The sequence below is a fragment of the Vigna angularis genome, chromosome 1 (assembly GCF_016808095.1).
Source record: "Vigna angularis cultivar LongXiaoDou No.4 chromosome 1, ASM1680809v1, whole genome shotgun sequence".
NCBI lineage: Eukaryota > Viridiplantae > Streptophyta > Magnoliopsida > Fabales > Fabaceae > Vigna > Vigna angularis.
Genome location: NC_068970.1, coordinates 10,555,271 through 10,581,269, shown reverse-complemented (window position 1 = coordinate 10,581,269; position 25,999 = coordinate 10,555,271). Strand labels below are relative to the sequence as shown.

General features: G+C 32.3%; 3 protein-coding genes across 3 annotated transcripts; 2 read left to right on the top strand and 1 right to left on the bottom strand.

The window, feature by feature from the left end:
• Positions 1 to 6,650: 6,650 nt before the first annotated feature.
• On the top strand, positions 6,651 to 16,098 carry LOC108344666 (topless-related protein 4). Its single transcript, XM_017583112.2, has 26 exons — positions 6,651 to 6,880; positions 7,040 to 7,178; positions 7,272 to 7,451; positions 7,553 to 7,666; positions 7,762 to 7,920; positions 8,017 to 8,194; positions 8,278 to 8,401; positions 8,635 to 8,750; positions 9,848 to 10,016; positions 10,142 to 10,251; positions 10,354 to 10,423; positions 10,520 to 10,593; positions 10,742 to 10,837; positions 10,914 to 11,009; positions 11,854 to 11,981; positions 12,068 to 12,302; positions 12,384 to 12,548; positions 12,616 to 12,708; positions 12,793 to 12,939; positions 13,254 to 13,364; positions 13,452 to 13,631; positions 14,156 to 14,284; positions 14,486 to 14,581; positions 14,874 to 15,062; positions 15,186 to 15,349; positions 15,431 to 16,098. Exons 2-26 carry the CDS (start codon positions 7,099 to 7,101, stop codon positions 15,627 to 15,629), a joined length of 3,402 nt encoding a protein of 1,133 aa, XP_017438601.1. The 5' UTR covers positions 6,651 to 6,880; positions 7,040 to 7,098; the 3' UTR covers positions 15,630 to 16,098.
• Positions 16,099 to 16,801: 703 nt separating this feature from the next.
• On the bottom strand, positions 16,802 to 21,464 carry LOC108328489 (BRAP2 RING ZnF UBP domain-containing protein 1). Its single transcript, XM_052877046.1, has 11 exons — positions 21,044 to 21,464; positions 20,860 to 20,968; positions 20,665 to 20,779; positions 20,454 to 20,551; positions 19,077 to 19,183; positions 18,672 to 18,927; positions 18,037 to 18,090; positions 17,568 to 17,711; positions 17,424 to 17,488; positions 17,253 to 17,307; positions 16,802 to 17,165 (listed from the first exon to the last, which is right to left on the bottom strand). The coding sequence occupies exons 1-11, from the start codon at positions 21,316 to 21,318 to the stop codon at positions 17,010 to 17,012; spliced, it is 1,434 nt and encodes a 477-aa protein (XP_052733006.1). The 5' UTR covers positions 21,319 to 21,464; the 3' UTR covers positions 16,802 to 17,009.
• Positions 21,465 to 22,766: 1,302 nt separating this feature from the next.
• Positions 22,767 to 25,087, top strand: LOC108329604 (putative clathrin assembly protein At2g25430). Its single transcript, XM_052877038.1, has one exon. The coding sequence runs from the start codon at positions 23,093 to 23,095 to the stop codon at positions 24,929 to 24,931; it is 1,839 nt and encodes a 612-aa protein (XP_052732998.1). The 5' UTR covers positions 22,767 to 23,092; the 3' UTR covers positions 24,932 to 25,087.
• Positions 25,088 to 25,999: the final 912 nt, after the last annotated feature.

Here is a 25,999-nt window from a genome sequence, read left to right as displayed (position 1 = left end):
GTACAAAAATTTTATTTAAATAGACACTAAACCAATAATAAGTATAGCCTGGTACTAATTAAAAACAAAAACATCTCATTCATACTTCAATGGGATTTACTTTTGATAGTTTTGGCATACTATTTGTCGTGCAAGCATTTTGATTAGTTGTCATTTTGTATTTTTCCCATTGTCCTCGTAATGTAGATATAATGGAATCAAGATAATTTATGGAATAGTGATAATATGGAAAATTTTTCTCTAAATTGATTTGATTAATTGTACTAACAACTATGCGTGATGATGGAATATCAATGTTTTGTTTTGTTTTTATTATTATATATGTTTTAGTTCATAAGTTTAAACAAAAAATTAGAATTAGTTTATATTTTATACTTTAATATATTTTGATTTCAAACTTAAAAAATGATTAATATAGTTTTTTAATTTAATAATATATATTAATTTTTTTTACATAATCGATGTTTTAAAATAATTAATATAACAAACAAAAACAGATGGGATTTCAGTATATATATCCATTCTTCTAATTTTTCAAATTAAAAAAAAAAAATACTAACTTGCTGCAAACTGGCGTTCATGTTGCTTTATTATCACTATATTAAAATTTTATATCCAAATCCAAATTAATTACCATAATCTTGCCCTTAAGAGAAAAATAAGAAACCATTTTTGAGTCATAACAGTTTCTTTAACGGGCATGGATACCAAAATTTATTAAGTTGTCTATTTTCAAAATAAATTTAATTAAAATATTTTTCATAACCATTTAACAAACATAAAAACATTCGTTACATCTTCTCTTACAAAAAAATAGAAAGTAACATAAAACAAACATTCTTAAAATGTGAATGCTTGTTTGAAAAATAATAAAACTTTAAATTATCACCAATATCTCTTTTCATTGTCGACATCTCTTCCTGACTTCACGTGTTGAAAGAAAATAATGACTTCCACACATAATTGCACTTTTAAGTTATCTGTCTCTCTCCTTTCTCGGAAAAATAAATGTCTTTTAAATTAAAAAACAATATAGTGATATTGACAAATAGAAATATCATGTTTTAGTTTAATAATAATGATGATTCCATGCTAAAATAACTTTTCTTTTATAGTAAACTTTTGCTTTTATGATTACATTTAACTTCAAGAAAAGTATTTTAATATTGTAATATTTACCTCCCTAAATTAAATATCAGTGTTTTTACTATATTATGAATGCAATAGATAATATTAGATTAAAATCTTTTAAACAACTCCTTAATTTACAAATATTAAAATTTCCCTTGTTTTTTTATTTTGTAATCAAATGTTCACTTGATTACCTTTAAAGTTTAAATTTTGCATTAAATTGACTTTTTCCGAGCTACTTATATTGTTTATTTGCTTAAATTAATTATGTAAACTGTTTTATTAACCTTTGATTAAACAAGAATTATAGTTATCAACATTTTACAATTTCAAAATTTTATAAAAATATTAAATATCATATTTCAAATATATGCCTGATGACCCAAGTCAACAGAGGGCTATAAGAATGCTTCAAATTTAGTTTTGAAAAATCTTCTCCAAATACTATTCAATATAAAATCTAAGGGGAAAAGAAATTGTTCTAAACGTTATCTAAAGTTCACTAATTCTAAAATCATGAAATATTAACATGGGAAAAAAAAAGTTTCAATCAATATGCAATTATGCCTTAGTTCATTAAATCAAACAATTTAACAAAACACCAATTTGACTCTAAATTAAAATAGTCACGTGCAAGAATCCTAACCCATTTTACAACAAAATTATTTATACTATTATATAAACAGATTCATTTTGGTATACACATATTATTTCGATTTTGTCATAAAATATCCATTTTAAGTGATATTGTTTTTTTAAAAATAACTCTTTATTTAAATTTAATCATTTTCTAAAGCTAAAAAGTATAAAATATATTTTTCATTTTTGTGTATACATACAAAATTTGTCCTTAAATATAGGTTTTAATAACTTTTCTTATAAATTTATCTATTTTTAAAAATGTAATTATTTTTAAAACTAAAATAGATTTTTATAATAAAAAAATTATCTCTGAAATAAATAAAAATGATCTCAGATAAATTATAAAAAAATCATATATATTTATTTTTATAATAATAATAATTTTATTTTTTTATGATAAAAAAAGAGTGAATGCAGTCCCATGTGTTTTCATTGATCACTTATGATTTGAATTGAAGTTTTAAACAACAGTAACTTTCGCATTTAATTTTCCGTGTCTTTAGGAAAACAGACATTGAAGAGGAAAAACAAAAACAATATAAAATATGACCTGAAAAATTCTAATTATAATTATAACACGCCCTAAATTTATACTCAAACTAAAAAAAAATATCCTTTTTCCTAACAGCCTAAACATGCGTAAGCTATTACGCAATAGAGTGTAGAAATTGAAAACATAACAACGGAGGAGTAATTTGTCCAAACCAATAACTCTTTTGTTGCTTTACTTGATTTCTTAGATAGCTTATACATTGAAAAAACACAAGGATAGAACAAAATGTATGTTTTTGTGTTTTAAAAAATAAATTATAAACAAGGATTGAAGAAGAAATGACTTTTATAAAATTATAAAGGAAATTTAAAAAATTTATTTGCACCCACACTTTTACAAAGCTCACTCTCTTTTGTATTCAAAAGTCAAGGCCTTGTTTTTACTATATACACTCCCTATGATTACTTTTCTCACCCCAACTTAAACACAATTATTAAGTTCTATTTGGATATTTGGATCTAAGACTAACTCACATATATCAGGTACCTACATTAAATACATAATTAAATAAACTAAATTTAATTATGTAAAATAATGAGTTTAGCATGTATATCTAAATATTGAAAAAAAGGGTGATTGTGTCAAGTGATAATGTTTATAATTTTAATTACTCTTTAACTTTTACGATGTATAATTAATTGCATAATGAAGATTATTTTTTCATTTATTCTCACAAAATAATTATCTAGATATTAAAAGATTAAAATCAGTATTAATTGTTGTATAGGATAACTAAAATATAAAAAATACAATTATCTTATTAAAATAGTTATTTGGATTTCTAAAATTATAAAAATGTGTGGGTATATATATATATATATATATATATATATATATATATATATATATATATATATATATATATATGTATGTATGTATGTATATTACGTATAGATAAAAAGAGACAGAGAGAGAGAGAGAATTCTTAGAGATATCTAAATTTAAATATTGTCTAAGCTTTAATTATTTTAGGTGCATGAATGTATTTGAAAATAGAAAATTGATGAAAAATGTTGATACTAATCTAAGATTAAGCAATTACAAATATTTGATGAGTAAACAATGAATTACAGATAAGTTATTAGAGGTAAATTCAAAACTAAGAAATAATTCAAATAAAACATATCATAATAAATATGATAAATATTATATTTATATATTCAAACTTAATATACCTTTCTTAAAAAACGGTAAATGTATACTATTGCTATTATTACATGAAAGTAATGTTTTTCTATATCAATTTTATATATTATTATAATACTTACCTTTTATACATGGTATCTTATTATGGAGTGGAACACATAAAACTTAAATACCCTACAATATTGGATATAAATCTTAAAAAAAAAAGTGTATGCACACTAAGACTAAAACCGATTTTAACTTATAAAATTACAATTAATTAAACTAAATCTATATCAAGTTAAAACTTATAAATTTCTAAAGCGTGGCTTACAAGCTAGCAAAACATAAAAAAGTACCATTTTTAACTAAAATATTAATAAAATTTTATATCGTTAATTTATTAAGAGCAATCATCAGTAAGATACTAAAAAATGTAAATACATCTTAGGCTAGCCATGCTATATAATCGCATTAATTAATTACTAATTAAAAAGTGGAAATATCACTCAATTAATAGTTAAAAAATATTATAATATTTTCTCATTTAAAATACATTTAATTGTTTTTATGATAATTAGTTATAGTTAGATAATTCTTTTTTCAAGGCAACATAAATTGTTTCGTGAATAAAATAGGTACTCGAAAATCAAACTAATAAATGGTTGTTCAGTTAATTATCGTTTCAATGATGCACGCTGAAACAATGCAAATAAATTATGATAAAAAGGAGAATAGTTTTCTAGTGGTGGTTTTTCATTGAGAGAATATATAGCAAGTGATCTTGTTTTATAATGCAGTAAATAAAAAAATTATGGATAATTTTTTAACAATAACATTGTAAGATTCTTTTGCCCGAAGGAAGGACGTAAATAGTATTTTAACGTCTCTTATGTCTTCAACTTGTATTTCAATTTATAAATATGATTTTAATATTTAAGAAAACACCACCTATTAAAATAATGTTTTAATCATAATTTCGTCTGTTTATCACAAATCTAACATACAATTTATCAGTTAAAAGTATTTTTTTATCATAAAATTTAATTACAAATTTATTCTTTTAAATGTAGAAGTATTTAATATTATAAGTTTTCGTTATATAAAAAATAATAGTTATTTTACAAAAAAATAAAGAAAACGATAACATTAATTTTAAATATTTTTAAAATGTCAGTCTTGCTGAAAAATAGAATCGTTATTATATTTACAATGAAAATTTTAAAATATATTTTATTTAATTATAAACTCTTTTAATTTTGTACCAAAAAATGTTACTACTTATTAAATGTTTAAAACCAATTTCAGCATAAAATTAATAAAAAATATAAAGGGAAAATAAATATATTAATTTAAAACAATTAAACATATAAAATACTGATGAAAAAGAAATATTATCATAGAATTTTAATATTTTTCTTTTTAATAAGCATTCATTACGACTAGACGCGGAAAATAATATTTAAGCTCAATATTAACAAATAAAGTAACTAGAAAAAAAATATACAACTTTCAAATATATATATATATATATATATTATAAATTATTATATATCTTATATAAATATATTATTTTTATATGTTATAAAAATTGTTTTTGTTAATTTATTTATAATTATATAATTTTTTAACAGTTAATTGTAATAAGAGATCTGGAATAATCTTTCAGATTTATTGTTTAAAATAATTTTTTAAGTTGGTATGTTTTTATGTTATTTACAAATTATTAACAATTTAGTATTATTTATATGTAAAAGTAAATATTTTTATTAACTATATTTGTAACAGATTTTATACCTATAATTTATATTTGTGGAATGTTTATATTAGATTGTAATATATTTTATTTTTAATTAATTTATTATTACTCTTGAACTTAATGAATATTTTTTTCATTATAGATACAGTATTATATGGATATTCAATACAAATAATTAATTATATATATAATTTTTACTATATTGAAATAGATTAGGTTACATGACTTAATAAAGTAATTGAATATGTATTAATTTAAAATATTTTAAGAAAATATTTTAAAATCTTAAGATATTGTTGGAAAATAAAAGTATTATATATTAATTAATATACAGGCATAATTAATGTGTGCCTTTTTAGTGAATTCTTATTATTTTTTATGATTAAAATCGACTTTAAGGTCAACAAAATAATAAAATAAAAAACAAAGAAAAAGTATAAAGACAATGCGGATTGCTTGTTATATATAGTTATATGACCTAAGAAAGAAAATAATAAATATTTAATGATAAAAAAGAAAACTATTATTACACTCATTAATATAAATGTAGGATAAATACATTGTAAAATACATTAGTTTTTATTCTTATTTTAAATTAATTACTAAAATCGTTTAGAAATAAGGACAGTTTTACACAGACATGCAGTTAATTTACTAAATAAAAGTATCATCTATTTATTATTATTATTATTATTATTATTATTATTATTATTATTATTATTATTATTATAGTTTTACCTGAACAGTTATAACTGCTTGTTAGTGACTTGCAAGTGGGTGTGACTGGAGGTGACCTTTTCAAATTAAACCAGTAGATGATAACACGGGACCCACCATACATCAAATAATACTAACTTTACTTCTGCCATAACGTCCTAATCTTCCTCAACAGGGCAAAAAAAGGTCAAATATTTTTCCTCTATTAATATAACGAATATCTTGCCTTTTCAATTAATAAAAAACAAACAAAAACAAATTCCATTTCTTTCTTTTAATAACAAACACCTTCAAAATCTCTCCCCAATCAGACCACACACACCACCTACCTACACACAAAAACATCCAAATAGAGCAAACTCTCACCCACACAAATATGCCCCCAACATAATAAATTTCTTTATTTATTTTTATTTTCGAAATTTCAATTTTTAAATTAATGTTTAATAAATGACCATTATGGCTCATAGCAAAAATTAGAAAATAGTAATGAATGTTACCGAGGTTGAAAACACGGCTAGTCCACCCGGAAATAAATCCAAATCTAGGACTCTTGATAAGCACATACGATATAACAGCTGTATAAGCCATTGTGCTTATCAAAGACACGTATAAGTACTTTGACTTATCTAACTACTTATAGTTATGATATAATAAAGTCATGATTCCATCTCATCTCGTTCTCGCGCACACGCTATTTAAACTGTCTGATACCATAATTTCGTTGCTCACAACAATTCTTCTCTTCTCTCTTTGTCTATCTCCGTGTTCTCTTCCTTCTTCTTCAAATCCCTAGCCCCCTTTTCTTGTTCTTGTATAAATACTCAACCAGAACAGCTCCAACACAAGAAAAGTTAGAGAGAGAAAGTAGAGCGAGAAAAATACTGAAACCCTCCCTCGCCATTCTCGTTCTGCTCCGACCCTCTCGATCTGCGCCAGGGATTCTCTGGCAGGTGAGAGCTCCTTCGCCCTCTCATTTTGTCTCTTCTAGCACGATTTTTTTCTCTCCAATTTAGAGTTCCTTGTGATTGTGATGTGCTTGTATATACGTATTTTGATGAATTTGTGGGTTTTGATGTATCGTCGGTTTAATTATGTTTTTCGATGTTCAGGTATTGTTGATCTGTTCTGTTCTAGATCTTTCGTGCGGTTTTTTGTTGAAGGCACCGTCATGTCTTCCCTCAGCAGAGAACTTGTTTTTCTCATACTTCAGTTTCTAGATGAAGAGAAATTTAAGGAGACTGTTCACAAGTACGCTAGTTTACGAACATTTAAATGTTTTAGTTTTTTTAATTTAAATTGTCAATTTATATTTTATATATATGTGAATTTGTGAACGTGAAGATTGGAGCAAGAATCAGGATTTTTCTTCAACATGAGGTATTTTGAGGATATGGTGACGAATGGAGAGTGGGATGAGGTGGAGAAGTACTTGTCTGGTTTTACCAAGGTGGATGACAACAGATACTCCATGAAGATTTTCTTTGAGATACGGAAGCAGAAGTACTTAGAAGCATTGGACAAGTATGTTGTCTGCCGCGTTTAGCTGTGTTATTCTCTTCCAATCTGCTTACTGCTTAGTCAATTTTTTACTTACAAATTGAATGGGAACAATATTATCGCAGACAAGATCGAGCAAAAGCTGTTGAGATTTTAGTGAAGGACTTGAAAGTATTTGCTGCATTTAATGAAGAGCTTTTTAAGGAAATCACACAGTTGTTGACTTTGGATAACTTTAGGTATGAAGATGGTTAACCTTGGATTTCTTGCATTTTTACCTGGTTTATAAATGTTTTTTTTCCTGGTTTATAATGTGGGTATTATAATTTTGCAGACATAATGAACAACTATCAAAGTATGGAGATACAAAATCTGCCAGAGGCATAATGCTGGCTGAACTGAAGAAATTAATAGAAGCTAACCCCCTGTTTCGTGACAAACTTCAATTTCCAACCTTAAAGAACTCCAGATTACGGACACTAATTAATCAGAGGTTCTTAAAGAACTCATTTTGTGTGTGTCAATTTAATCAATCCTTTCGGTGATAACTCTGGTGATACTAATTTTTTTTATTTGTATTGACTTGCAGTTTAAATTGGCAGCATCAACTTTGTAAGAACCCAAGGCCTAACCCTGACATAAAGACCCTTTTTGTGGACCATAGTTGTGGCCAACCAAATGGTGCGCGAGCCCCATCCCCTGTTACCAATCCATTAATGGGCGCTGTCCCAAAGGCTGGAGGTTTCCCACCACTTGGTGCTCATGGTGTAAGTAAAACAACAAGACATGATTCATTTTTGTTTTACTAGTAGAGTCTTTTTTCTATTTCTGACTCGGTATACATCTTCAGCCATTTCAGCCCACGCCAGCTGCTCTTCCGACATCCCTTGCTGGCTGGATGGCAAACCCTTCTCCTGTTCCACACCCTTCAGCTTCTGCCGGACCCATAGGTTTGGCCGCAGCTAATACTGCAGGTAAGTAACTGTTTTCTCAGTGTTCCTTATAACACATGGCCAGAAAATAGACATCAGCTATATATTACAATATCTGGTCAATAACCATAGTATATTCACTTATATCATGACGGAGAAAACAGTATTCAATTGCAGCTAATGTTACATCACTCATTTAACTGGATTGCAAACTTCATAGATAACCAGACTGATTTTTTTTGTTCTTTTTGGATTTCTACTTGTGATAATGCTAGCGGCTATTTTAAAGCGCCCCAGAACCCCTCCTACCAATAACCCAGCTATGGACTATCAAACTGCAGATTCAGATCATGTATTGAAGAGAACAAGACCTTTTGGAATATCAGATGAAGTACAGTAGCTGCTTTCTATTTTATCTGTTTTATATGTTTAATTTAAAAATGAATGTTTGGTTCTAATTTATACTCGAGTATTCATTTGTTTTATTGTTGTTTGTGTGCTTGGGCACTTGTTTGTGTCTGTTTTGGTGGTTGACACTTTATAAGTTTGTGTAACAGGAAGACTTGGCATTACAAATTACCTTGTGGTAGTGTCTAAATTTGGCACCCTGACCTTAATATACTATCATCATTGCATGTCCTAATTATTGCAAAGCTGCCTGAAATGTGCTTGCCCCTAACTCGGTTTAATTGCATCCTCTCTGGGTTTTCTGCCTTAAGTGAAGCTTTGAGGAGACGTATTTAGGCTGTCCTATGTGTATAATCGTTAGGCCAACAGAGATATGGCCAATGTAGTCCATATAATATTTAGGCTGTCCACCACACCTTATAAGTAGGTTTTATAGCATTAAGTTAATTGCTAAGTTTAAATTCTAAGATTGTACAAGAGTATTTGCTAGATTCATTGTTGGGCAACTTGCATCACCACACACCACGTCCATAGACCTGGAATGTGGTGTTACTGAAAAATCGTCTTAATTGTTGTCATTTCTAACCAGGATTAATTGTAGCCTATTTGCGGACTGGTTAGATATTGATTCTTCAATAACGGAATTGGGAAGGGAATATTTAATCAGCGTTTGTCTGGAAATGTCCTTTGTTTTGTGTTTTCATATGGTCCACTTTTACAACAGAGTTCTATTGACTTTTTTTCTTCTAGTTTTCAAAATCCAAAATGTGTTCGAAAATGCTTTTTGGAGAACCATTTGTCATGTTTGTTAGCAGATCGAGAGCACAACTGAATAACAAGTGGTTTTCATCTTTTTGTCAATATTTTCATTCCACAAATAATTAAGTAGAGAACAGAGTTTTCCTGTACAGCTTAGGTGATTCATGTAATTTATGTTGCTGTGTTATCTAATGCAGCAACTTGTTTTTCTATTCTGAGTTCTGAGTTTTATCCTCCTTACTCTTTGCAATGAAAAGTCTACCAGCTTATTAGAGTTATAGCTCATTGTATATGATCAATCTCTGGTCAATGTTTTCCCAGGTCAGTAATCTACCAGTAAATTTGCTTCCTGTTGCATACTCGAGCCAGAGCCATGGTCAGAGCTCTTATTCCTCTGACGACTTGCCCAAGACTGTTGTGATGACTCTCAGCCAAGGTTCAATTGTCAAAAGTATGGATTTCCACCCACTTCAGCAAATTCTACTTCTTGGTAAGCCCCTTTTTGGTGTGTCAGTTTTGTCCTGATAATTTCTTCTGTTTCTGTTTGTTGTATGTTATAATATCCCTTGATTTTAATTTCTGTATATTTGCTTATTAATTTCTGTTGATTGTTAGTTGGAACAAGCATGGGTGATGTCATGGTGTGGGATATAGGCAGCCGTGAAAGGATTGCACATAAAAATTTTAAAGTCTGGGAACTTGGAGCATGCTCTGTAGCTTTACAAGTATGACTCGAAATGAAATTTGTCAATTCTGCTTAGTTTTTAATTGTTTTTTGAAGATTGCTTGTCGTGTGGTGATGGCTATTTCTCTGATTTTTTTTATAGGCATCTCTTTCTAATGATTACTCAGCATCAGTCAACCGGGTGGTGTGGAGTCCTGATGGAACACTTTGCAGTATGTTCTAATGAATGTGTTGTGATGTTTTGTTTTTTTTCTTGAGCACACATTTGCTAGGACTTAAAGTCTGATTTATCGTCACTGATATTTCAGGTGTTGCTTATTCTAAACATATTGTTCACATATATTCATATCATGGTGGGGATGATCTTAGAAACCACCTGGAGGTTTGTTTTGTCCCTTTGACTCCCATTAAAATTTTTATAAGCTCATTATTTTTCTATTAAATTTCTTTCTATTCCTGTTTTTGTCCATTCTATACATTGAAAGCAAAGGACCTGCCACTAATCTGCTTGATAAGTTTTTGTGGTTCAGATTGAAGCTCATACTGGGAGTGTCAATGATCTTGCTTTTTCTTATCCAAACAAACAGCTCTGTGTTGTGACCTGTGGAGAGGATAGGATCATTAAGGTTAGTTAGTTGGTGCATTTTGTAATAGCAATCAATATCAGTAGAAATCGGTTTTAACTATTCAAGGATTTTGCAGGTATGGGATGCTGTTACTGGTGCAAAACAGTACACTTTTGAGGGTCATGAAGCTCCTGTATACTCTGTATGCCCTCATCACAAAGAAAGTATTCAGGTAATAACTTATACAAGTGTGTATGTATGTTTGTGTGTGCACATGTCCATTTTTCTAAATTGAGAACTTAGTCAAATGAAAAATTGAAAAAGAAAAAAAAATGTGCAGGGAGCAGTCAGACAAAGACACTAAAACAAAAGAGAAATTTTGTAGATACTTTTGAAGTTGTAATCTTGCTCAAATGTCTTCACTGTAAAGGACAAACATAGTCTTGTCGCCTATAATTAGTCAACCTCTGTATATTCACATGTTTGTCTATTAATATTCTAGTTTTCAGAGAGCTTACATGTGGAATATTTCTTATCCAAAGTTATGTCTTTTCAATTTATTGAGGATGATGTTTGTGCAGGCACAACTCTAGCTCCAGCAGGTTTTTCCTGAAATGCGGAATAGTGAATGTTTTAATTTTTTGGATGTGTCTTGAACATTTGCATCTCTAAAATCAGAATTTGGGGGAGTGGGGATGCATTTAGAAATGGAATTCCCTTTTCAAATAAAATGCTTATAATTCAATTTAACGAATTTCCTCTCCAAATCAACGTTTCTCTAGCTGACAGAGTTCTTTGCCACAACCAAAACAAAAATATGATTTCATGTTCTATTCAGGTTATATAATTCATAGTATATGTTAGTTCTCTGTGAGCCATATAGTGGTCAACTGGTTTATGCTTGATCAATAATAGCATTACAACATGGACAAATATTTTTTCTATCTGGAAGACTACTTGTGCTTGTTTTTTCAAATTGTTGTGGCCTTGATAACAAAATACTTCTTTTAATTTATTTATATTTATATTTTTGATTGTTATAAAAATTTCATCTGTACTCTGATATGGCTCTGTAGTTCATCTTCTCAACTGCAACTGATGGAAAAATAAAGGCATGGTTGTATGATAACATGGGTTCTAGGGTTGACTATGATGCACCTGGTCATTCATCTACTACAATGGCATATAGTGCTGATGGAACAAGGTTCGGAGATAATTGTTTGCCTCTTATATTTTCAGTTGCACTGTTTGATGCATGAACTAGTTTAATTATTTTATGTCTGTTTGTAGACTGTTCTCATGTGGCACGAATAAAGAAGGAGAATCATATCTAGTGGAATGGAATGAAAGTGAAGGAGCTGTGAAGCGTACATATCATGGTCTTGGGAAGAGATCTGCAGGTGTTGTTCAATTTGATACTACTAAGAATCGGTTCTTGGTTGCTGGTGATGAGTTTATGATCAAATTCTGGGACATGGATAATACAAACTTGTTGACAAGTGTTGATGCGGATGGGGGATTACAGGTAATTACAGGACTAACATTGTGTTGTATTCATTTAGTGGTAAATTCATTATTTAATAATACATGCCTTTGAAATCTGCAGGCATCTCCCTGTATTAGATTTAACAAAGATGGGATATTGTTGGCTGTCTCCACAAACGACAATGGAGTTAAAATTCTTGCCAATGCGGAAGGAATTAGGCTGCTTCGGACAGTGGAGAATCGTACATTTGATGCTTCTAGAGTTGCTTCTGCGGCTGTTGTGAAGGTAAAACTATTAATATTTAGTCAATCTTCTGCAAGCATATCCTTCTGAATCCTTCATGTTAATTCAGGCACCTACTATTGGAGCTTTTCCTTCTACCAATGTAACTGTTGGAACAAGCCTTGCCGAGAGAGCTCCTCCAGTAGCAGCAATGGTTGGGATTGTGAGTTTTTTCACACATAACTCAGTTAATGAAAGAGGATTCTGTTTCTCTTGTTGTTTAATATTATTCTATTTTTCTTTGTAGAATAATGATACACGAAGTTTAGCTGATGTGAAACCAAGAATTGTTGATGAAGCTGTGGATAAATCTAGGATATGGAAGCTGACAGAAATTAATGAACCGTCACAGTGCCGCTCCCTGAAACTTCCTGATAGTTTGTCATCAATGAGGGTATTGTTAGACATACTAGAATCATATATATTATCTTTTTTGGGGCATGTGAAGGCAATGCATAAACTTGTATTGTATTATCACCGATGACTTCATCCTCCACTTCCCTATTGAATCACAAACATATCAGCAAAATAAATATATTATTCGATATCTTGCCTATATAGCTTTTCTGTTTGCATGTTGTGTTCAAAGTTTTAGTGGGATATTGTCCTCTTCCTTTTTTTTTTTCTTTTAGGTTGCATACTTCTAATTACAAGTTTAAATAGTTGTTCAACTGGTTATACATTTAATATTTTTTAATATTGTTTCAGGTTTCTAGGTTAATTTATACAAATCAGGGGGTTGCAATTTTGGCTTTGGCAACAAATGCTGTTCACAAGCTTTGGAAATGGCAGAGAAATGAGCGGAATCCTTCCGGGAAGGTAATGAGCATCTATTATACTTGTTTGTGATTACATTTCAACGTGTTAATGTCCATAAGATTGTTAAAACATGTATTTCTAATTTAGGCCTCTGCAAACATTCTACCACAACTATGGCAACCATCTAGTGGAATGTTGATGACTAATGATATAAGTGATACTAACCCAGAGGATGCTGTGTCATGCTTTGCGCTGTCAAAGAATGACTCATATGTTCTGTCTGCTTCAGGGGGGAAAATTTCCCTGTTTAATATGATGACCTTTAAGGTATGTAGCTTTCATTTTGCATGTTCTTATATTATACTTCCTCCACTCTTATTTATAAGATTCAATTACCTAATTCATCATAATCAAGGAAAGTGGTTAATTTAGTTGATATCAATAATTCTGTCCTATATATATATATATATATATATATATATATATATATATATATATATATAATTTTTTTCAACAATAGTTCACTCTTAACTAACTGTCTGCCAACCACTTGACTACTTCAGTGGGTTATAAAGTAGTTTGGAGCCTAATATGTCTTCTTACTCCTTGCTTCTACTTTTGTATCGCTGTGTTCGTGAGACGGCATAATGGTGCTTATGTTTTTAGTAGTCCCTATCCTTTGACCTTTTAGCAATATTGCCAAAATGGACAGACTATAATCTATACCAGTATTTCGGCAAGCATCCTTTTGATGGTTTATTTTAGCATTCCCTGACCGTTGCTTCTTTCTTTAATTTTTTGTTGCAATTGTATATTGCGGTCACATTAATTTCTGTGAATATCAACTACAGACAATGACAACTTTCATGCCGCCTCCACCAGCTGCTACATTTCTTGCATTTCATCCTCAAGACAACAATATTATTGCCATTGGCATGGATGACTCTTCCATACAAATATATAATGTTCGAGTGGATGAGGTATTATTCTGTTCATGATCGAGATTAGAGCTGTTGGTTAAGTTTCATAATTTAGTGATTTTTAAAATTCGATATTAGCCTCTTCTTCCCCCCACCCTCCTAAACTCTGCCTAAAGATATCAGTTTTAGTTTCATTCACTGTGGGTATTATAAAAAAATTGGCATTTACCTTTTTTCTTGTTTAATTTTGTTTCCATGTAGGTCAAAACCAAGCTAAAAGGTCATCAGAAGAGAATCACTGGTCTTGCCTTTTCTCACGTTCTCAATGTGCTTGTATCATCCGGAGCTGATTCTCAGGTAAGGAATTTAAGTTTTAGCTGTTTTGTCAGTAGTTACTAATAGCTGAAGCGGCCTTCATGGAAGAAAGGGCTTTTTGTTTTCCGTGGCTGTCAGAAATGTTTGCTATGTGTCTTCTCTGTTCCACTGCAGTCATTTGCTATTTTTTTTTCTTTTTTATTAATAGGAATTCTAAAGGTATATGACTGGGTGAAAAAGACTTCTTATAGTGACTGCTTTTGGAAAAATGTTGAAAATCATTATATTGAATAGAAATCATTAAGGCATTCACTTATTTTCTTTATGTCAACAGTTGTGTGTTTGGAGCACAGATGGATGGGAAAAACAAGCAAGTAAGTTCCTACAGATGCCCAGTGGGCGACCTCCAGCACCTCTTGCAGATACTCGGGTCCAATTTCATCAAGACCAGACACATTTACTGGCTGTTCATGAAACTCAGATAGCCTTATACGAGGCACCAAAGTTGGAATGTATAAAGCAGGTGTGGACTACTTATATATAATATATGTTGTATGCTTATTTAATTATTAGCTCTGTTTGGCTTTCTTCATTTCAACGTGATCTCTGTTAGTTTAACATTGTGCTTCATTTTTTATTTTTTTAGTTTTCGTCGCGGGAAAATAATCCAATCACACATGCTACATACTCGTGCGATAGTCAGTCAATATATGTAAGCTTTGAGGATGGAAGTGTTGGCATTCTTACTGTCCCGGCGCTCAGATTAAGATGTAGAATTAGTCAAACTGCTTATCTCCATCCCAACCCAAGGTGCGTTTTATTATGAATTGCAATGAAAGATCTGTTATTGATATTTGATTTTCTGATAGCTGATAAAATTCTTTTTGACAGCTTGAGAGTGTATCCAGTTGTGATTGCTGCACATCCCTCTGAACCAAATCAATTTGCTTTAGGACTTACAGATGGGGGAGTACATGTACTTGAACCCCTAGAGACAGAAGGAAAATGGGGTACTCCACCTCCAAACGAGAACGGTGCTGGTCCTAGCACTACTTCAGGTGCCGCTGCTTCAGAGCAACCCCAAAGATGATGGATGGCACATTAAGATGATGTAGTACTTTCTTCTCTAAAAGGACCTTTGAGTGTGTGTTTGGTTGCATATGATCCCGCTCCCTGGTGCCTCTATTCGGGTTTGCAAAGGGAAGCTGCGGAACCTAGGTGTTTGTTTGTAGGTTAGGACAAATCAATTGAACCAATCACCTTTCCTGACCAATTTATGCTCCTGGGATAGGCATTGGCATTGGCATTCGCACTGACAGACACATAGGATTACTGGCGTAAATTCGGCTGGGGTGTTGCAGAGTGGAGGGTCATTCTTATTATTTTTTTTCCTTTGGTCCTACCTTTCTTTGTGTAGTATTTTTTTTAATATATATATATATATATATATATATATAATATATATAGTGAACTAGTTATAGTTTTTTTTCCAGCTAAAGTAACCTATTGTTATATTCAGTTTTACTTTTGCCTTCTATGCAAAGATTCTTTTAGAACCATCCTTATGAGTTGGTTGAATGTTTCAGGCAACCATGGCTTCCTTAATGGATTTTCGTTTATGGTTCATTCAGATTTAGCAATAACAATTATCAGAATTCAGATGACTACTACGGTAACGAAGGGCCCCCTCTTTAATCAAATATAGATGAAATTACATTGAAAAAGAAAATTAAAGGAAGAAATTCAGGTTGAGCTCCTCTGTTCGTACATTTTTTTTTCTTCTATTTTCATGTTTTCTTCTATATTCTTTGTTCCCTTTTGTTTGTTTATCTTTCTACATTCCATGAGGGATTTATAATAATTTTACACAACAATATCGAATTCGATAAAAATCATTTGCAAAAATGTTTAACTACTAACCTTTCCATTTATGCTCTAAATGGATATCATAAATTTAGTATCTAGCATAAAACGAACATTGTTCTCGTTGAGGAGTGTAGAGACTAAAGAACGATGGAGATGGAAATGGAGGGAATTCAATCATTGTCAAGAGCAGAGCTATCACCTGCCACTCTATCTAACGGAAAGTATACATTATATTGCGGGTTAAAATTATGAAGACTTACAAATAATTTTTGATTCGTTAAAAATATGGAGTAAAGGTTCATATCATTCGTGAATCTTTATGAATTTAAAACGGTAAAAAAAATATTCAGGCAGGTCAGTTACCATAATAACCACGAAGGGCATCGCTGGTATGACTTAGAACTACGAAAATCGTTGAATTAACTGTCTACAAGCATCAACTGTACAACATCTAAAACATGCAAACAACCACCCAAGGCCATGAATTGGTTCTACTTCTATATACCATCAAGATTTTGCGGCCTCAACAAGTACTACCGTGTTTCTATTCCTAAAACCAAGATCCATAAGTTCGAACGAACAAGTCTTCTGGTTTAGGTTGCAACTAATTCCGCCTTCGACCAGACTTTTTATTTCTCTTTTTGTGACCTGGAGAAGACTCATAAGCCACAGGTAGGACTGTTCCATCCTTGATTCCATTTGAATCTGACATTTTATCAATTGTTTTTTGCGCTTCCAGAAAGATCTTGATATCTCTAATCTGTATATCATATTTAATTTAACGCGTCAAAGAACAATATCTTTGGAGAACTTCCGTACGAAGAATCATTATAGCTAATTGCAATACCTGTTCCTCCAAATCAATTATCCTCTCATTCATCGCTTTAGTTGATGTAGCTTCCCTACAAGATCATATATTTAGACAGGTATCAGAATGAAGTGTTGGTGAAGTGAAAATGTATTGTTTACTGCTAGAGTACAAATTTAAACTATATGAAAAATATAAATGCAGATATACCTCTCTTCAGCCTCTTTAACTTTCTTTCGCCAAATCTCTTGATTTTTTATGAGTTTCTGATTGACCTAAGGTCAGAAAGAATAGCTAAATAGCTTGAATTCAAGTAAATAACATACCAAATGCAATAGAAAACAGAGAACTTACCTCAGCAATGACATTTCTTTCTTCTGTCCACTTTTCCAGTTCATTTTGGATATCCTCCATTTCAGAAGCTGCAGCTTTCTCCACTGCTTCAGTCATGGAACTTTCCATTTTACTTCTTGCCTCTACTAGTAAAGATTCATAATACTGAAACGAAAAAAGTATTAACATTATTAGATCTCACAAACACCACCACCAGTACTATTTCATCAAAGACCAACAACATATGGAGAGTATCAATAGCAATTGTGCCAAAGCCATTCATCATAAGACAAAGCAACCGGCCTCAATGTTCCTAATCCCAACCCACACGAATAGTAAGTTCATCACCCTCCAATGACACTCCAAGAACATGTAATTTCAGACAAAGTAGAAGTCATAAATAATATACAGTTCTGTACATCCAATTCAAAGACTCCTTTTTATTCATATTTCTCAAAGAAAGAAATTTAAGGACAAAATGTTAACTCACTTGTCTTTGTGTCTCCAACTGAGACGTAAGAAGACGGTTGTATTCATCCACAATCTGTTCTCATATTTAAAAATCAATTAGTGACATGCAGGACAGTGAAAAGTGAAAAATTAAGAGTAAGATGCTAACAGCAAGAAGACAAGATACATCAAGTACCACATAATAAACAACAAGCTGTTGAGATGTGGGATCATTAAATGATTTTATAACTTCCATACAATTTGCCTTTTAAAATTTCTTCCTCATAATCTATTCGAATTAACTATTTGAGCCTATGTCTATAAGATAGTATTTGCACCAAGGGCTATGTGCAATGGGTGTCTAGTGGTAATCATATGAAAGCATACCAGAGATGTCAAAGTTTGCCGTTTCAGGTTAATTTGTCGAAGCAGGTTTTAGCATAAATAAAGATGATGGTATATCCACCTGCCAATTCTCTCGATATACTTTTATGAAGTGTTGAATGCAAAAAAGAACACACTTGATGCTTCAGAAAAATAAAAATTATTGGATACTTTTTTCCTTTTAGAATGTAGGAGCATTAGTTGAGAGAAAATGTAGGAGGATATAATAGTCATGAATAGAAGACAAAAACGAAATACAAGAGTTCCATGTATGACTTATGAGAAACATACTGTTTCAACTTTGCTTTTGAAAAGGGCCCCGTTAATTCCTGAATCTTCAGGACATTCACACGTATCACAATCTCCTTCCAGTGACGTACAGCGAAAATTTATCTCCTCCAACTTGCCATCAATTTTAGATTGATTCTGGTTCAATCGGTGTACATAACTGTCACCCACATAATCCCAAATTTGTTGTGTTTTAAAATCAAGAGAATAGCAATGCTGAGTATCTTTCCAATGCTGAATAGCATGCCCTTCTTTATATCTAGATAAAAGAGAAAATTCAGTGTTAAAGTCTTCCCCGACAAAACAAAAGTATGACATATCAGGTTCAATGAATTGTGAATTGCTTATTATATTTAGGGGCTTTCATACACAAGTTATCAGTGAAAATATAAGAAATCTAATGTTTACCTTCCACATCCAACAAACCCACAAATCATACAAACCCAAAGATCATCTATAGTTCCACAAATGAAACAATTTGGTTTCTCATCCTGTTGCTGACAGAATTGACAAACCTACAATATAAACAGCAAAGGCTCCTTACAATAGAATTCTTCATCAATAAGGCAATCCTTCCAACTGCGCCTCAAATAAAAGCACAGCTTTCATATGACTTTTGGTGCAGGAAATTACAGCATAACGAACATGACATAAAACAATAGAATACAATTCAAAAGCAGGGTGGTACTTAAAATTAAAAGCAAAAACAAGAAATAAAAACAGAAATTATTTTTTCAAAGTAAAAAGGTCATAAGGATTTGTCTTCACTAATCTGAGATAGTGAAGTGCACTTCAGACAAAAGACTGAGAAGTTATGATTGTTGATATAAAAATACATGCATATGTATACTTAATTATAGAGTTAAAAATCTAATATTTTGGTTTCCCATAGGCATAACTCTTCGACCATCTACTTCCTCATTTTTAAGAAATCAAAACGAACAATAAACTCCGGATTCTTAATATCCCGAATGTGTATCAATAAGAGTCAACAGTCCATCTTGATGCATGAATTTGAGAAGACGAGATTAAAACATTTTTGCTATGAGTTTCCACCCACCTCACACCATTCGTTTGGGACTTAGTGTGAAATCCAGATATATTATGATGATAACTGATGAGTTATCTAACCAAATTTACAAGATACTTTTAACTCCAAAGACAGTCCATCAAGCATATTATGTTGCACAATAAGGAGCTTGCACAATAAGGAGCTTATGACAACATGTTATCTGTGCACTCTGCACAGATATGAGAATAAGAGAAGATAAGTGAGAGGGTCTGTATGTCTTTCCCTAGTTAAAAAGCTGAAGCATTCTTTAAAAAAACATGTGGGATTCATGGTTAAAAACTTCCTCGCTTGGAAGCAAAAAAATGCGTGGTAATCGTCCTCACAAAGTCATATCAATTATGCTGTGTAAAACAACATAAAATAAGCAATTTTTTTCTCCTTTTCCTATTTTACTCTATTTCTCTCAAACCAAACTGTATTTTTTACTCTATCTCTTATTTACTTCTCTTTCTTTCTCTTCTTACCTACTTGTTTTCACTTCATCTATTTCATCCCGCTCTACCAAAACACAACTAGTAATTAACCTCCAGAATGTTTCATAGTTAGCCTATTCAACCCAAAAACAACTTTAGCAACATGGATGGAGCCTCTCATCAAGTCTAGAATTGATTTTAAACCAACACGTTAAGAATTTAGAATCACCTACGCCAAGAGAAACCAAAAGTGTAAAGAAACGTGGAAAAATGATTTAAAGGTATGAACAACGTAAATACCTGGCAAGACAAGTACGTCCATTTGGAGACACAAGGGCATTGAAATGAGTGATCACAAAGTGTTGTCATTATTCCACTTGTATCAGGGTCCAACCTCTCTAGCGTTAAAATAGAAGTAAAATACATAAACCCATAACCAATTCCTCACATCATTGCCAGGGACAAACAGAAAACAGAGAGAGAGAGAGAGAAAAAAAGTCTCTAAACTCACCAAGACAAACTGGGCAAGTTGGTATTTCCGTACAACCAGGAGGAGGAGTCCCAGCAACTTCTGCATACTCCGAATACTCCACGGATTGCAAAAACAAAATATGGCACACCTCTGCCTAAACTTTGATTATCATTTGAAATGTTCGGAAACAGAAAGCAAAATTGAAATGAGAAAAGGTTATCAAGATTAATTCACCTCGGCGGGAGAAAATTTCCTGCCATTGAAATAGCTGTAAAATTCATCGGCGGCGAACTGATCGGCAAATTTTATCAACACGCTATAGCGATCTTCCGTCCCGTCGTTCCTGCATGAAACAAGAAAGTGAATGGTTAGTTAGGGTTTACACGAAAGGGGGTGAGAGAGTGGAAATGAAGGGAACCTGACGAAGAGAAGGTCGTAAAAGTTGTCGAGGTGGGGCCCGCAGAAGGGAATGAAGTCGTGGAAGGAGAGGTAGTTGGGGACGGCGAGGATGAAAAGAAGAGTGGAGGGGGAGGTTTGGGTTGGGAGGGAGGAGCGGGGAGAGGTTCGGAACAAGTGGAGTGCGCCTCTGCGTTCGCTGAATTTAGGGTTGTTGGATTGGGAATGGGATCGGAAGATGGTTTGGGGATCGAGAGGGTGGTCGGCGTCCACTGAGTGGACGCGGAGCAAAAACATGGCTCGCCGGAATTCTAAACTTCAACGGCGGGTCCGTTAATGTGCACTGATGATGAAGATTGCTTTTCAGATTACAATCATTTTCATTTTTATAGGTTCGTCTGAAAAACGAAGATTAATTGAAAGGAACTCTCACTAATTTCTATCTTTAAATTTATATTTTTTGTCTTTTTTTCTTTTAAAGATTTATAATATTTGTTTTCAAAGTATCTTAAGACGATTGACGTTTACTTTGATCGGACGTCCCACAGGCTTTCCCATGCCCAATTAGATGCTATCATAACACGAAACAGAGTCATGGTTCCACATTTCTTATAGCCTAAGATATGTGATCAAATAAAATCATTATACAAATGCTAAATGAAACTCTCCACAAATTTTTAATTTTAAAATAATCTTTTTATAAATAATAATTCTATCATTTTAAATGTTAAACAAACATTTCATAACGTCAGTACAGTATGTTAAAAATTAATCAATGTTATATATATAACTGAGGTTTTAGAGTTAGGAGGTTGAATTAAACTAATGAAATAAGTTATATGCAGATATTTTGCAAAAAGTGGAGGATCCCACAGCAAAAATACATGTAAAGGAAAAGATATTTTAAGTCTTTACTATTTAAAAAAAAAAAGTGTTTACTATACTTTTCATCCGTTAAGTGGATAACAACGTCAGCACGACCCGTTTCGCCGACACCGTCATATCATTAGACAATTTAATTAGAATATATAAAGTTGTAACTATATAAGCAAGTACTTTAAGATAATAATAACGAAAATTAATAAACACAATCTTTAATAACTTAAATTTCATGACGCAAACCTTTTATATATTCATTTAAAAATATTTTAAAATTAGTGAATGTATGTAAATATCGACAACTAATTAAAAATATATTTATAAATTTTTAAGAGAAAATCTAAATAAAATTATAATATAATTTAAATTAAATTTAATTTAATAAAATATAAATTAAATTTAACTTAATAAAATACACATTAAATTTTATTTTAATTTTTTTACAAATAATAAATAACTACGAATTACTAATAATATGATATCTGCTTATAAATAAATATTAAAATATTTATTATCACAAATAATAAATATCCATACATCTCAACTATATTAATTTTTATCCGTAAATATTCAAGAATACTAGTATTTTATCTTACTTTTATAATAATAACACGTAACACTATTTTTTATAAAATATTATCAATATACCATATTTTCATTAGTTATGAAAAATTTACTCCTAATTATTTATTAATACAAAACATAGAGACTCACACAATATTAAATAATGGTTTAATTAAATTATTTATTATATGAATAATACCAGATCATTTAAGTGGTTGATAAAGTAATTGGTCACTTTAATTTTAAATAAAGTGAAAATAATAAAAAAACGTAGACAATCAAAATCCTTTCCCCCATTTATTACGCGGTTTCGCAATCTCCGCTTTGTCTTGGGCTTCTCTCTTCCCTTTCTCTTCTCTTTCTCTTTCACTTTGTTTCTGTTACAACTCACAGGTCACAAGTTAAACAAACATACGCACGCTGCATTGATTTGATCACACTGCACACAAAGAAACACAACTCACCACTTCATCCACTAACACAAGACAACAAATCCTCCGTCCCCTTCGCAGACTGTTCCACCCTCTGTCTCCATCACTCTCAGGTAACCTTAAGACCAATCCCACAAAAATAAAAATCTGAAATTTGATCTGAATTTCGCTTCCGCAAAGCGAATCAAGCACCCATTATGGCATCGAGCACAATCCGCAAGGCGATTGGTGTGGTGAAGGACCAAACCAGCATCAGCATAGCCAAAGTCGCAGGTAATTTGGCCCCTGACCTCGAAGTCTTGATCGTCAAAGCCACAAGCCATGAAGAGGTTCCTGCTGATGACAAATACATCAGAGAAATCCTCACTTTGACATCGCATTCCAGAGGCTACATCAGTGCTTCTCTGATCACCATTTCCAAGAGGCTTACAAAGACTCGTGATTGGATTGTGGCTGTTAAGGCTCTTATGCTTGTTCATAGACTCCTGGTGGATGGCCATCCCGCGTTTGAGGAGGAGATCGTGCATGCCACGGGCCGAGGGACCAGGATTCTCAACATGTCTGATTTCAGAGACGAGGCGCATTCTAGTTCTTGGGATCACGCGGGGTTCGTGAGGCTTTACGCGTTGTATCTTGATGAGAAGGTTGAGTTTGTGGCGTATCGGAGGAAGCTCAGAGGCGGTGTTGAATCTGAGGAGTTTAGGGAAGAAAGAGAGGACGAGAGTAATAAGAGGAGTGAGGTTACTCCTGTGAGGGAAATGAGAGCTGAGAGGGTTTTGGAAAGGTTGAAGCATTTGCTGAGGATGCTTGATCGTGTCTTGGGCTGTAGGCCCATTGGTGCTGCCAAGAACAATAGGTTGGTGCTAGTTGCGCTTTACCAGGTTGTGAGGGATAGTTTTAAGTTGTATATTGAGGTTTGTGATGTTTTGGGGGTGTTGTTGGATCGATTCACGGAGATGGAGTATGTGCATTGTGTGAAGGCGTTTGATTCTTATGTGGGTGCTGCCAAGATGATGGATGAGTTGGTGGGGTTCTATAGTTGGTGTAAGGATATGGGGATCGCAAGGTCTTCTGAGTACCCTGAAGTGCAGAGGATCACTGACAAGCTTCTGGGGACGCTGGAGGGTTTCTTGAAGGAGATGAGTAACAGGTCAAAGAGCCCGGAGAGGAAATTAGAGATGAAGGTAATAACTGTATATGAGTCAGAGCCCGAGGCAGATATGAACGAGGTGAAGGCTCTTCCAGCACCGGAAAGTGAGAGTTTCAGAGCTCCAGAAGCACCTGCAGTTGCACAGCCGAATAAGGTGGTTGGTTCTGAAAAGGAGACGAGTGATCTGGTGGATCTCAGGGATGATGGGGTTTCAGCTGACGAGCAAGGGAATAAGATGGCTTTGGCATTGTTCTCTGGGCCTGGAACAGTGAGGGGGGAAGGTTCCTGGGAGGCGTTTCCTTCAAATGAGGAATCAGAAGTGAAATCTGCATGGGAAACAGCAGCTGGTGAAGTTGGTAAAGCAGATTGGGAAGTGGCATTGGTGGAGAATAGTAGTAAGTTGTCAAAGCAGAAGGCTGAACTGGCAGGGGGATTTGATCCGTTGTTACTGAACGGGATGTATGATCAAGGGGCTGTGAGGCAACACCTTAGCACAAGTGAGCTAAGTGGCGGCAGTGCTAGTAGTGTGGCACTGCCTGGACTTGGGAAGAGGGGCACTCCAATTCTGGCATTGCCTGCTCCGGATGGAACAGTTAAAGCTGTGGGAGCGCAGGATCCGTTTGCAGCATCGTTGTCGGTGCCGCCACCTTCATACGTGCAAATGGCAGACATGGAGAGGAAGCAGCAGTTGCTTGTGCAGGAGCAACAGGTGTGGAAGCAATATGGGATGGATGGGATGCAAGGGCAAGTGGGTTTGACTAGAGTTGGTGGTGCTCCTCCTGGTTACTATGTCACTGCACCACAACCTCTGATGCCTTATGGAATGCCACAATTTGGTGGGATTGGGCAACCTGGAGGCTATTATTACCAAGCACCCTTTTATTGAATTCAAGTGAGGGAGGGATGTTTTGTGCGATCGAAATCTATTTTTCTATCTTTGCGTTTGGGATAACATATATGTTGAAAAACTATTGGAAGAGTTACATACTCGCTCGCCATGTTATAAAAAATATGTTGTATAATCAAATATTTAAATCCATAACTCCTTCTCTACCTGCCATGTAATTTTGACATGGCCACTAAGATGATTTTGACGCTCTGGTATCAAATATGAAGTGTAATTTATTCTCGTAGCATATATAATGTGTGACAATGTCACACTACCTAAACACGTTTCTTCGCTGTGATTTTTTTTATTTGACTGTCTTTTTGGTGGGAGGAGCTGAATTGTGGTTTTATTATGTTTTTGCTCTCTGAAACTCAAACAGACCTGTCTGTTTTATCTTATTCCCAGGACCTAACTTCGATAATTGTTCTCTCTAATGGATGATGGACTTCCTGAGGTAAGAATATGATATTTTATGTTCTTTTTCAGTTATGTGTTTGGATTAAAACCCTTTGATGGGTACCGGGCATAAAAGCATAGCACAAAAAGAAAGGAAGCGAAGAGGATGCAGAAGTGAAAGATAACGATAAATAAGTAAAAAGTTGCAGTAAATGGGAATGTTTGAATAGAATAAATATTTAAAATATAATTTTTTTAAAAATAATTTGATACAAAAATAGGTTTAAAATATAAAGTAGAGCTAAAATAAATTTTAAATTAATACTAAATCGTAATAAATTAAAAGTTATATTTTAAAATATATTTCTTTACGAAATATTAAAATTTAAATTCTTTATTTATTACTTCAAGATTTTATTTTAATTATTTATTTGTATAATATAAAATATATTAACAAAAATATTAATTTATTTATTTTGTTTTATTAATTATTTTAATAGTTTTATTTAATTATTCATTTTATTGTAATATAATAATATATTAATAACACAGTTATTAAAATAATTATAATTATATTATAAATAATTGTACAAATAAAAATAATAATTAAATAGAGGATATATTGATATAATCATTTTCTCCTCGCATAACACGATTACAATTCTATTT

Excerpts from the sequence above, each read along its gene's own strand:
- LOC108344666 (XM_017583112.2), top strand. The coding sequence starts at position 7,099 with ATGTCTTCCCTCAGCAGAGAACTTGTTTTTCTCATACTTCAGTTTCTA. Across the intron at positions 7,667-7,761 it reads TTGACTTTGGATAACTTTAG|ACATAATGAACAACTATCAA; the intron begins GTATGAAGATGG and ends ATAATTTTGCAG. Across the intron at positions 8,751-9,847 it reads CTTTTGGAATATCAGATGAA|GTCAGTAATCTACCAGTAAA; the intron begins GTACAGTAGCTG and ends ATGTTTTCCCAG.
- LOC108328489 (XM_052877046.1), bottom strand. The coding sequence starts at position 21,318 with ATGTTTTTGCTCCGCGTCCACTCAGTGGACGCCGACCACCCTCTCGAT. Across the intron at positions 18,928-19,076 it reads GGGTTTGTTGGATGTGGAAG|ATATAAAGAAGGGCATGCTA; the intron begins GTAAACATTAGA and ends TCTTTTATCTAG. Across the intron at positions 17,166-17,252 it reads TAATTGATTTGGAGGAACAG|ATTAGAGATATCAAGATCTT; the intron begins GTATTGCAATTA and ends TATGATATACAG.
- LOC108329604 (XM_052877038.1), top strand. The coding sequence starts at position 23,093 with ATGGCATCGAGCACAATCCGCAAGGCGATTGGTGTGGTGAAGGACCAA.